The sequence below is a fragment of the Cydia amplana genome, chromosome 24, assembly GCF_948474715.1.
Source record: "Cydia amplana chromosome 24, ilCydAmpl1.1, whole genome shotgun sequence".
Lineage (NCBI taxonomy): Eukaryota > Metazoa > Arthropoda > Insecta > Lepidoptera > Tortricidae > Cydia > Cydia amplana.
Window position 1 is genome coordinate 8,484,348 of NC_086092.1, and position 13,244 is coordinate 8,497,591.

At 38.3% G+C, this 13,244-nt stretch overlaps 1 protein-coding gene across 1 annotated transcript; it reads left to right on the plus strand.

Annotated features, from left to right (window-relative positions):
• The first annotated feature begins 1,785 nt into the window (after nucleotides 1-1,785).
• On the plus strand, nucleotides 1,786-12,580 carry LOC134659080 (alpha-1,3-mannosyl-glycoprotein 2-beta-N-acetylglucosaminyltransferase-like). Its single transcript, XM_063514686.1, has 8 exons — nucleotides 1,786-1,987; nucleotides 2,218-2,333; nucleotides 3,651-3,864; nucleotides 4,127-4,205; nucleotides 4,632-4,781; nucleotides 5,553-5,643; nucleotides 11,837-11,941; nucleotides 12,371-12,580. Exons 1-8 carry the CDS (start codon nucleotides 1,786-1,788, stop codon nucleotides 12,578-12,580), a joined length of 1,167 nt encoding a protein of 388 aa, XP_063370756.1.
• The last annotated feature ends 664 nt before the right edge of the window (nucleotides 12,581-13,244 follow it).

Sequence of the window (13,244 nt, forward strand, 5' to 3'; positions counted from 1 at the left end):
TGTTTTTGGGAACTATTAACATGTGGGGAGGGTCGATTTCATACCCTTATTGGTTAATTAGGCTTGAGTTTTGTATTAGTTTAAATTGTTTAAAACCGTTACGGTATAGATAACATATGCCTAATAGTAAACAGTAGGTAAAGCAATTTTTTTTGGACTATCTACTTGTCTAAAATTTGGGTCTAAAATTGGTAACGGCCGTTACCGTCCTTATTAGGTATATTACGTGGAACGAAAAACTGTTGTTAGGATACTAACTAGGGTGTTATTAGCACACGTTGAAAACGAGCCCGGAGCGGCGATCTCGTAGATGTAGATAGTGATGGGTAGGACATCCATTTAAAATGAGTTTGTATGAGTACCTCATTTTCTAAAATGAGGTGTTACAATGTCTTACTTCAAATGAGGTGAGGTACTAGCATATTTTCAGCGTCAACTATTCCATTAATTCCAACAGCGACAATTTTTTTAAGATGTATGAAAGCTTGCAGCGCTTACGCTTGTTGTCTTTCGTGTTTAATTGTTAACGTATTTTCGATGGTGACGCGAAGCGATATTGAAGTACGTCGCGTGTCGGTCTCACTCCCTCTTTGGGTATTTCTAATTCATTGTTTCATTTTGAAAGGATTTTTAAGTCATGTCACAGAGAGGCGGTGAGTGGACCTTTTGTCGTTGCAATAAGGTTTGTAGTTCGGCAGTTGACAGTGTGGATCATTACTCGTTTCTTCATTTGAGACATTTGAGTTTTGAGTGTCGACGAGCAGGCGAGCACCTAGCGCCTCGCGCGATCCAGGGACTCTGTCGCGAGTTGTGAGGAGTGTATGAGTTTTGAGGGTCGCGAGACTCGCGAGTGAATTTGAACGGATAAGAGTTTTTTGAAATTTGAAGTGTGGCAAGGGGTGTTTGTGATGCGCGCGAGTAAATGAGTAAAATGAATAGAGGAGTGAAGTAAGACATTTTTGCGGTACGAAGTACTGCGACAAATTAACAAAATGAGTGGTACAAATGAGGTGCCTCACGAGTGAGCGACTCAACACTAGATGTAGAATTGTAGAGCGTATTTACGGTTAATACCATAAGAAAATTGTACAGTCGCCATCAGATATATCGGAGCGGCCGCGGTGCTCACAAATATCTGAACACGCCTCTATTCTCAAGGCGTTAGAGTGCGTGTTCAAATTTTGTGAACACCTTGGCCGCTCCGATATATCTGATGGCGACTGTACCAACAGTCCGAGTGCGTCCCACCTTGGTCCCTCCCTCCTGTGCTTGCTCTATCACAGATATATAATAGAAGGCTGAAGAAAAAAATACTTACCTTGAAGACCTTGCTCTTTGAAGCCAGCTGTAAAAAGAACTCGGGAGGTTTAAGGCTCCAGACCTTAGGAAAAAAAACAGACAGACGGACAGCGGAGTCTTAGTAATAGGGTCCCGTTTTTACCCTTTGGGTACGGAACCCTAAAAACATCAATGTCAAAAAGGGCAGCTCTCCTGTCTATTTAAATGTCATGTTAAGCTATCTAAATATGCGCCACACTCTTTAGCAAATATTATACTTTTAGCCAAATGCTAAAATAGCTAAATCATCATTATAAATAATCATAAGCGTAACAAATGACCCCAAATTTTTCGAAATGTAAATTTACCTATTGTGAACTATGAATCGCTATCGCCGTTTAAATAATTGTTAGGAAGTGGTGTTTTTTAGTAATTTTCTTCAAAATGCGACTTTATTCAAAGAAATTCCTCGTATTAGGTCCAGTTTCCTTATTTATTATATCAGTTATGTCCTTTTTTAACGGGAACGAGGGACCTATAGTGAGAGAAAGAGTCAAAAGAGAGCACATAGACAATAGGATCAACAAATTGGAGGAGTTGGTGGTGGAGCGGATTGGGAAGAAAGTAGAGGGGGATCCACCGGCTCCACCCAAGGAAGGCGTAGTGAATTATCTGCGAGATTCGGACGTTGGGAAGGCCGAGTCTAAAGGTACATTAACATTTATATTATAACTATTAGCGACCCGCTGTCTGTCTGTCCCTATGTATGCTTAGATCTTTAAAACTACGCAACGGATTATAATGCGTTTTTTTAATATATAAGAGTGATTCAAGAGGAAGGTTTATGTATAATTTGTTAACCCGTGCGAACTGCGAAGCCGAGGTGGGTCGCTAGTATGTTTATAAATAATAAAATATATGTTTCTATTGTGATTCCAGACACAGTACTACCGGTGCTCGTGATAGCGTGTGACCGCATCACCGTCAAGCGGTGTCTGGACAACCTCATCAAGTTCAGACCCAGCAAAGACACATTCCCGATAATAGTCAGTCAGGTGTGAAAATTTACCACGTTCTTGATTTCAGGACATGCTTTGATTTCGGATTTATTTCGCCTAGAATGAGGAGCTTTTCAAACCAGAAAAATAATCAACTGCAAAATGAAAATCCTTCATAGGTATCCCCTGTTTCTCTGTACTATTGTTCACACCTCTCAATTCTTTTATAAACCTACTCGTAAAGACGCAAGGATCGCTAATGGTTAATTAAGAATCCCTGAGGGACGTATAATCTGTTGGCTCATCTACACGATGGGACAGCGCCGGCCACTCCAAGGGACGCATTTATGCGTTAGAGGGAGCAAATGATATTGCTATTTCTGCCGTAAAGCTACTGTTACACATGCTGATTTCTAGCACGAAAGCATGCCACTATTGAGCAATTGCTACTTAGTAGCATGTGTGTCGAAACATTGCTAATAATGAGCATGCTCGTTTTGAGTTTGCTCAAAAATCAACGGTCGTGCGATTTTTGGGCATGCTACCTGCAGCGCGGGTGGAGGGGGGGGCGTGCTTTTAGCGCGTGTGAACAGGTTTCCTTATTGAGCATGCTAGTATCGATCAGTCGTTTGCAACAGGTGCGCATGAACAATTTTAACGCCAAAATGTCTCGCTGGGGCGACGAAAAAACGCTCAAATTTGTAAATTTGTATCGAAATAACGAGTGCTTGTGGAATCCCCGCATACCGCAGTATAAAAATAATGTTTTTCGAAATAATGCGTACCAAGACATATTAACGAACATGGAGGATGCGTCCTTGACTTTGAAAATCATTAAAACTAAGATTAAGAATTTAAGGTCTGTGTACCATACCGAACCATAACCCGCAGCATCTTCTTCTCGCATTTCTGTAAGCAATTGAGCACTTGCACCAAAGTCCTGTCTTCTAGATATCCAATCACGGACCCAAATCTTTCTCTTTCTTTTCTTTTTTTGCCGAGCTGATATAAGTTTCTGGATGCATTGCATCGCCAGCAAAAGGATGATCTTATTCAGCTCCATACGGATAGCTGTTTGATTGTCCATAGCTTTGTTTGAACTGACAGAGACCGAGAGAGCACGCTATAAAATAGCATGTGTATTTGGAGTGTTTGCTTTGAGTATGCTTATTCAGGAGCATACTTAAAACTAGCATGCGTATTGCTAGCAAATGTAAACTGCATATAAGCATGCTCGTATTGAGCATACTCAATAGCACGCTTTTTAGCATGCTATTTTAGAGCATGTGTAACAGTACCTTCAGGCTGCGTCCCTTGGAGTGGCCGGCGCTGGCCCATCGTGTAGAGCCATGTAATATTTTTGTATACTTCCAGGACTGTGGCCACAACGCCACATACCAAGTGATCAAATCCTTCACCGACGCCGACCCTTCCATCACCGTAGTACGCCAGCCCGACCTGTCGGAGATACCCCTCGAACGTACCAACATCAAGTATAAGGGCTACTACAAGATAGCGCGGCATTTAAGGTTCGCCCTGAACCATGTGTTCAAGACTTTGAGACACGAGGCTGTGATTATCGTTGAAGGTCAGTAAAGGTCATAAGTCACAGCTATCTATAAATTAAGGTCATACCGCAATTTATATAATGGCTATTATAACAAACTCCTCTTAATACTCACAACGTTGTATTAACTATCGTCAAGGTCATATAAGTCAAGGGTTCTAAAGGTCAAGGTCATTTATAAATTTATATTACCGTAGTCCGTCAACCTGACCTTTCGTAAATACCCCTCGAACGTACCAATCAGTTGGATTGGCAACGCAATGACGCATATCTTTCTTTGCAGATGATCTGGTCATTTCGCCAGATTTCTACGAGTACTTCCAGGGCACATATCCCCTCTTACTCAAGGACTCGAGCATATGGTAAATATATAAGTCTAACAGCAGTTATTAAACGGTAGAAAACCGTCGGACGTTTCAGTGGTTTCAGAATATTTTGAAGTCTGTAGTGAAAAAGCAGTCGAGAGTACAAATACGCAAGTGGCGGAAAAATATCGATAAGATCAAAGTGCCATAAATATGTATACACGACCTAATTGCCCATATATTAAGGTACCACTACCTGCTGCTTTGTCTGTATCGATATTTTTAGACGTGACCTTACTCTAATATTTATTATTTTAACATATTAGACTCGGAAATATACAAAAGAAGCTGGGCATGATTCGTAGTAAGTACCTACCTAGGAAAAGTAAACATCGTTTAATGTATCAATATAGAAACTCTCATTAAAGTTTGTTCCCGAATTCTCTATCGTAGTCTGGTTATGTTTAATATCATTGTTCTCAGGTGCGTCTCAGCTTGGAACGATAACGGCAAAAAACAGCTGGTGGACCTCTCAAGACCAGAACTCCTTCACCGCACAGACTTCTTCCCTGGTCTGGGCTGGATGCTGCGGGCGGACTCCTGGGCCGAGTTCGAACCTAAATGGCCTAAAGGGTAACTTATATACTTCAAGATTGGAAATCATATCGGATAGAGATAGGTTGGTATCCTACCGACTGCGCCATGTCAGGAGATATATAAACGGCCATTACATAACATAGACTATAGATACATATTCAGCATAGCCTAGCCAATTATCTAGCCATATTCTCGCGGTCCATGGAACAAAGGTAAGCGGATGGTGGTAATACAGAAAAATATTTATGGCTCCTCTACACGACAGCCCAGCGCTGGGCCAGCGAGATGGCCATGCGATGGTCGAGAGCACACACTATGGAATGGGCCACGTGTAGAAGCGTACGCACCATCGCTGGCCCACTACCTTTGATGTACGGACGGAAAACCGACACCGTGGCCATCCCATCAAACTTCAAACTTCAACATTTATTCAGCAAATAGGCCACAAGGGCACTTTTAAACGTCAACGTTGAATTTACATAGAAGCAAAAAAATAATAACGATACATCAACAATTATAAAATACAACTAACTGCAGCTACCAAATCAAACTAACGTATTACATCGCCATCCCGCAGCGCCATAAGCCATCCGACCCACTACCCTCTCTACACGCTGGCCCAGTATGATGGCCCATCGTGTAGAGCAGCTATTAAATCCATAGCTCAAACCTCAATACCTGTGATAAACACAAGTAGTAAGGAATTGAGAGTTCTGGCGCACCAGAACCCTTACCAGGATTCGTAGGCAGGGTCACAACCGACTAAGCTAGAAGTCCGTCAAATGATGACGATGACGTGTTCTCCAGGTTCTTCGACGCCTGGCTCCGCGACCCCGTGATCACGCGGGGCCGCGCCTGCATCCGCCCGGAGATATCCAGGACTTATACATTTGGCAAGGTTTTGACCTTTTAACTGGTTTATTTCTACATCCTTATACCACATCTTATAAAACAAAGTTCATATGTAAATTATGAATGAGTCAATTCATAAATGAGAGTGTAACTCTGTCTATCTGTTAAGCCCCCTACACACTCGTGCGCGAATCGCGGCATGCAGCCGCGAACGAGTGTGGAGGGGGCTCTACCACTCTTACCACTTCACGCTTTAACGCTGCAAGCATTTAGATTTGGTATGGAGACATAGTGTAAGTTAAAAAGACAAATCCAAATTGACTTCGAAGTTGAAAAACCGGCCAAGTGCGAGTGCGCGTTCTAGGGGTTCCGTACATTAAGGGCCTACTGCAGCCGCGTCTGGCGCTTCGTAAACCACGCCCGCTAGTTCTTCCCTCCCCGCTAACACGCACACATGGAAACGCTTCGCGCCGCACGTGAAGTTTGTGTGACCTTTTAGCACCATCTAACGTTACAGAAGTTAACTACCATTATACGCGGTCGCTGCGGTCGGCCAGAAACTTGAATTCGGAAAAAATTGAAACAGATGGCGTTGTTATTTGTTCATAATAGCAAACAATAAAATAATTAATTCATATACCTGCATATTTATTGTTGTTTTGGAAGATGTTAACAGCATAGAAGCAGCAGCGTATATAGCATATAAGTTAAGAGTGATAATAAGAAAATAGCACAAGAACAGAAAATAGATTATTTTTGATAAAATATGATGAAAACAGATTTACTTGATTACGCTCACCTGACTTTGCGGTCACTAAATGCAAATTTCAACCTTATTGTTATGGAGTTACAATACCCCTGGGGTTGCAGGCGTCCATAGTCGTTATTATTATAAATGCTTTGGTTGAAATGATTTTTAACCCTCGAATTTTTCATAGGTACAGTCACCTGCAATAATATGTTACTCTTCGACGGCCGCAAAAATATGTGACACGCTCTTATGGCTCTACAAATAAGATCTAACATGATCTACCGCAAAACGGCCTTCGGTGTGTAACATATTATTGCAGCTGACTGTACTCGTATTCATTGTTGTATAGGTAGGTATTAATATCTTTTATCCGATCGATTTGCATTTATTTGAAATAAATCACAGTGTTTAGTAATTATATGTTTTATTGAATAAGAGATTATTTAGGTATGTAAGGAATACAGGGTGCCTTTTTGAAACACTCATTTTTAGAGTTCCGTAGCCAAATGGCAAAAAACGGAACCCTTATAGATTCGACATGTCTGTCTGTCTGTCTGTCCGTCTGTCCGTCCGTATGTCACAGCCACTTTTTTCCGAAACTATAAGAACTATACTGTTGAAACTTGGTAAGTAGATGTATTCTGTGAACCGCTTTAAGATTTTCACACAAAAATAGAAAAAAAAAATTTTTTTTGGGGGTTCCCCTTACTTAGAACTGAAACTCAAAAAAATTTTTTTCATTAAACCCATACGTGTGGGGTATCTATGGATAGGTCTTCAAAAATGATATTGAGGTTTCTAACATCATTTTTTTCTAAACTGAATAGTTTGCGCGAGAGACACTTCCAAAGTGGTAAAATGTGTGTCCCCCCCCCCCTGTAACTTCTAAAATAAGAGAATGATAAAACTAAAAAAAATATATATGATGTACATTACCATGCAAACTTCCACCGAAAATTGGTTTGAACAAGATCTAGTAAGTAGTTTTTTTTAATACGTCATAAATCCCCTAAATACGGAACCCTTCATGATTTCAATTTTGAATTTCAATTGTCAGGGGTGCCTACATTATTTTTTAATACATTTTACAACGACAACAAACAAAAGTTCAAATTCGCCGTATTTTTATTACCCGGGTCGATCGCAACAAAATAGAAAATCATGTTTCTCAAATCTAAGCGTTATTGTAATTTATCTCAAATAACCAAAAAGTCAATCTGACTAGAACTTAAAAACAAACTGAATTATTTTAATATGTCGATTTTTCTTGGTGACCCAGGAGAATTTTTTTTGTATCCCATACAAAAAGAGCGTATTCCAATCGCGTATCGGTTTTGGTTTTTACTTATAAGTGTGAAAAATATATTCTACCATATACGAAGGATGTGTGTTTTTTCATGTTTTATGTGTCTTTTTGTACAATAAAATGTTTTACTGCTACTAATATATCATATTAACGATTAACTAAAAAGGTATTTACATCTAATTTAACTGGTAAATTATTAAAGTCCGCTAAAATTAATATATATTCAAAATAATATTTGTTAATATGTCCCAAAATCATGGCTCATTTTTTAAGTCTCCTGACTTACCAAACATATCGCAACGAAGGCAAGGGTACAACGCGGCATCGTGAACCTAATAACGTAACGTTTCAGTTACTTTTTTAGTCGCCGACCATTTTATCCGGGGTACGAAAAGAGGTATTAGATCTATCCTGGGTCTAATATGTTATAAAAACATAGTTTTTTGAAAAATGTTCGTAGGTAGTACACAAAATTTACATTTTCTTTTAAATGTGATTTGGGTCATCGTTCTCCCTGGTGACTTTTCTGATGACCCAAGAGACATCAATTTTATTATGACTCAGGAGACTTTTTTTCTATGCACTTTGATTTTTTTGATGCGCTAATTTTGTAATCTTAAATAACTTTAAACTGCTGATATACTTATATCACTTTGCTGATGAGTGGAAGTGGAATTGAAACTTAATTTATTGTTCTCTCCCTTGACATTTTGGCATACATTTGACATGCTGCAATGCACTCCTAACGTTAATAAAGACATAATTTTTAGAAAAAGCTTTAGGAAAACTCACTCTTGAGCTTAAAACGATTAAGTCCTTATCATATTATGTTAGATTATTAGTACAGACCCCAAATCAGTGAAAATGTCTCTTAGCCAACTAAATTTGTCTCTGGGAAAAGTACGATATCCCTAAAAATTGTACGTACATTTCGCATTTTTCTGAAGGAACGGAATTCATAAATTGGTTTATTATTATTTTTTCAGATTATTTGATTGCATTGACATATCACCAAGATAGATAGAACATTTAAGTTACCAGAAGAAAAGCATTTGTGTTCTTTTATACAGTGTGGAAAAAGTAGGTTCGATTCCCGGGCGCGACTAAGCGAATTTAAAAAAAGCGGCCAAGTGCGAGTCGGACTCGCCCATGAAGGGTTCCGTATTTAGGCGATTTATGACGTATAAAAAAAAAACTACTTACTAGATCTCGTTCAAACCAATTTTCGGTGGAAGTTTACATGGTAATGTACATCATATATTTTTTTTAGTTTTATCATTCTCTTATTTTAGAAGTTACAGGGGGGGGACATACATTTTACCACTTTGGAAGTGTCTCTCGCGCAAACTATTCAGATTAGAAAAAAATGATATTAGAAACCTCAATATCATTTTTGAAGACCTATCTATAGATACCACACACGTATGGGTTTGATGAAAAAAAAATTTTTGAGTTTCAGTTCGAAGTATGGGGAACCCCAAAAATTTATTGTTTTTTTTTTCTATTTTTGTGTGAAAATCTTAATGCGGTTCACAGAATACATCTACTTACCAAGTTTCAACAGTATAGTTCTTATAGTTTCGGAGAAAAGTGGCTGTGACATACGGACGGACAGACAGACGGACAGACAGACAGACAGACAGACAGACAGACATGACGAATCTATAAGGGTTCCGTTTTTTGCCATTTGGCTACGGAACCCTAAAAAAACAACGTGTTGCATTCCGGGAGTGCCGACAGAAGTGAAAACTCAATGACTAGTCCAAAATGTCTGCAGCACTATGTATAATTGACCCATCCTCCTTTCTATTGAAAACTTTTGGTTCCGAAATTGCTGGTCAGTGAGCTTGTTTAAAATTCGAAATTCAAATTTATAGCGTTAATTGTTTAAAATTCGAATAGAAATTGTAAAGTTACCTTGCAGACCTCGCATCTAAATATATTTGGTCATGATATTTTGAGTTTTATTCACCAGTACTAGAGTTCACTTTTATTAGCGATTTCATCAAGATGTAGCTTTATTGAATTATATTTGAGTGATATAAAGTTATAATACTGTGAGATCCTCGTATTTCAGCCCGTACAAGATTATAACCTTTTTCATGTAATGTCATTGAGTTTTTCTTTATTGATTTAAATGCCATCTAAACCTTACGGTCACATGATCGCCTTACGCTGTCTCGAGTTTATCATTTTTTCCCCACCTTAAAAAGTGCCTAGCGCCGCTAAAGAAGTTTTCACTTCAAAAATCTTTGAATGCAGTTGTTTCTTTAAAAAACAATAATGTTTCATTTAAGTAAAATGAGCAAACTTAAGGTTTTAAGGCACTTTCCCTCCAGGGCCCATAATTTTTTTCCACCCGGTAGTAGACAACTATTTTTTTCGACTAAATGAAGTTTTATTAGACACAACGTTGATCACATGGTTCGTTTCACACATCACATCAAATCGTTTGTCATCACAATCAAAATGTGTCAAAAGTAATGAAATTTATGCCAAAAAAACATAAATAAAACATAAATTCAACACATTTTTTTAATAAAAATCTTTCTCGATGATATAAAAAAGAACATCGACAAATTATGTTCAAAGAATTAATATCAAAACAGATGTCATAATTAGGATTGGCTACTTTAAGAAAGGGACAGAGAGATTTAATCCTCTCGCTCTGCACGTTTTTCTCATTACTCCTTGTCAAGCCAAAATAAACTATAAAATAAAATGATAGTAACACAGTACATTGTAATATTCACTTTTTCCACGGTATCATGTCATTGTAAATTACTTATGTGAAATTGTAGTGGCGTGCGACTTTCAAACCGGAGGTCACGGGTTCGAACCCCGGCCCGTGCAAGTGAGTTTTTTTAAGTAAGGACCTTTTTTAGTGGTACTTAAATATAATAACTTTTCGTATTATTGAAATAAAATATTTTATTCAAACAAACTTAATAATATAATAATTAAAACGAATAATATCAATTAGTTTTTAATATTTATTCAATTATTTTAAATTATTTGAGCATGAAACATACTAGATTTATTTTTATCATTACAATAGAAAAAAAGCAAAAAATATATTCTTATAGATATTTTATTTTCAATCAAAAATAAAGCAAAAAGTTACGGTTAGATTCTGATGGCTAAACACCAAACAGCTACCGATACATTTCAATATCTGTCGAAATTTCCTAACCCGTTGTAACTGACAAAGAGTATAGATTTCGACGTAGCATGACGTAGCCTAGCAAACACGCACACATGCGTAACGTATAGGCCTGTAAGAAGGCACCATCATAGGTTTACCTCCGATTCCGTTACTACTCAATGGAGTTACGACTCAACGTTTATTGGATATTAAAATTTTACGTAATTCGGAGCGCTGCGCGAAGTGACATAGGTCTTACCTCTTTGAGGCACGACGGCCATCTAACATTACTGGCATAAAGGATGCATTTATGACTTTGACGCATGACAGAAAGAGAAACCGAACTGCGTAAAATGGGCGTTTGCTGTTGAATTCGTAAAATCAAAAATCGATAATAAATCCATCGGTAAAGGATAATAAGTTAATATTTAGTTCTTTGAAAGTTAAGACGAGATGAAAACCTTTGCTGTAAGGTGGGTTGTTCTGGATATGGATGTGTTTTCTAGTTGCACGAAGCTAAAACCGAAAAATGAACACGTAAGTTTGGATTTATTTTCTATCGAGAAAATTTTAAGCATTCGTGTTTCGACTACTACGAAATCACTTATCATATAGTCAAGAAACATATATCCGAAAATCACTACTGTTTGTTTCCGGGGCTAGCCACTGCCACGTTTCTAAGATCCTGTTATTTTTCAATGCACGGCCTTAAGTCCGACTCACGCTTGACTGCACATTTCTCATAGGTTTTCCTGTCATCTATACTCTATAGGTAAAAGAAGTATTGTGTGTATTTTTTTTTTAAATTTTAGACCCAGTAGATTGGGGGAATGGTCATTTGTTGCCTTTTTTCTTAAATTACCTACTTTACTACTAAAAAAATACATTCGAAAATTTCAAAATGAGCTCTTTTATTCGATATATAACACGAAATAGTTTGAAAAACTTAATTTTTTAACTTTTTCATTTACCCCCCAAAAGTGGCCTCTATGTTTTGTACTTAAGTAAGAAATTGGCTATAATAATTATGTTTCCAGGCTGGCGTCAGTCAAGGCCTGTTCTTCGACAACTATCTGCGCTACATCGTACTCAACTCCGAGTTTGTTGAATTCACCAAAAGGGATCTCAGTTATTTACTAAAGGTAGTTTCACATTGTTCGATCCTTCGATCCGATATTGGATGTCGGATGACCCGTGGAACAAAATAAATTAATAGCCGCTAGAGAGTGCACAGGGCTTAAAAAAGAAGCTTTTATTTCGGACAGCTTACTCATTGTATTTTTGTATGTATCGGCACTTTATCCATTAAATGGATAAATAAATGTAAAAAGGCACAATTGAAATTTTACTCCTTTTCGGATTGGACTTGGCTGTTTTCTAGCTGATTATTTGCAGTTTTTTAATCATTTAAATCTTGTTTTACTATCAACTGTGGAACAGCGAATAATTTGGCTCTATCATAACTTTCATAAAGTACCTAAGCCCTAAAGTCTCCAAATAATTTCTACTATCGTAACCTCGAATCTGCGTGTCTCAAAAACCCGTTCATAACCAAAACTTATTCCTAACAGGAAAATTACGACAGCAACTTTACAAAATACGTGTACTCCCTGCCTGAGAGCACTGTAGAGGCAGTAGTGTCGGGCGCAGCGCCGGCGCCCACCGTCCGTGTAACCTACCAGGACTGGGATACGTTCAGCATGGCGGCCAAACGACTCGGCCTCATGGATGACCTCTGGGTGAGTTGTACCATGGTTGTACCACAGTATAGAGAAATATAGTAAGACAAGAGTGCTCACTCCATACATCAGTTAGACTATTAATTTCAGTGTCTACATCTAGCGTCGAGTAGCGGAACTATCAGTACTGCTACTTGACAATAGATGTAGCAGTACTGATAGTTCCGCTACTCGATGCTAGATGCTAATAGTCTTTCGTACTAAAACTGATGTATGGAGTGAGCAATCTAGGTATGTATTTTTTCTCTATGACCACATTATAAATAATAGAACTAGGTAATAGGTACAGAAGATTCACTCTACAAAACGCGTCTACGACAGACTCCTAAGTGGCGCAAGCGTTTGCCGCTCCATCTATTGTTAAACTAGCAGAACTGATAATGTCCGCTACTTGACGTTAGATGTCGACTACGCAATAACTCGCGTTTTTGTAAGAAAACTGATGTATGGAGTTACCACTTTTTCTTTACTTATATTTATCTATGCTATGGCTAGACGCCAAAATTGGTGTCGACCCGTCGACCGCATGTACTTTGTAGGTAGTTGTAGCGACGCGACGAAATTGCGGAGTGAGCCACGCGTGGAACGGTTGTACAGAGAGAGGCAGAGTATGTGTCCGTTTTTTAAATTATACAAAATGATACTTTACGCAAATCGAAATTTCGTTATCTGCCTCTCTATAGGTGTCGCTTGCATATTCGAGCGA

What these genes read in the sequence shown, in the direction of transcription:
- LOC134659080 (XM_063514686.1), top strand. Translation starts at nt 1,786, where the DNA reads ATGTCCTTTTTTAACGGGAACGAGGGACCTATAGTGAGAGAAAGAGTC. An exon ending in CTCAAGGACTCGAGCATATG is followed by an intron (nt 4,206 to 4,631) that starts GTAAATATATAA and finishes CATTGTTCTCAG; the next exon opens with GTGCGTCTCAGCTTGGAACG. An exon ending in GGACTTATACATTTGGCAAG is followed by an intron (nt 5,644 to 11,836) that starts GTTTTGACCTTT and finishes TTATGTTTCCAG; the next exon opens with GCTGGCGTCAGTCAAGGCCT.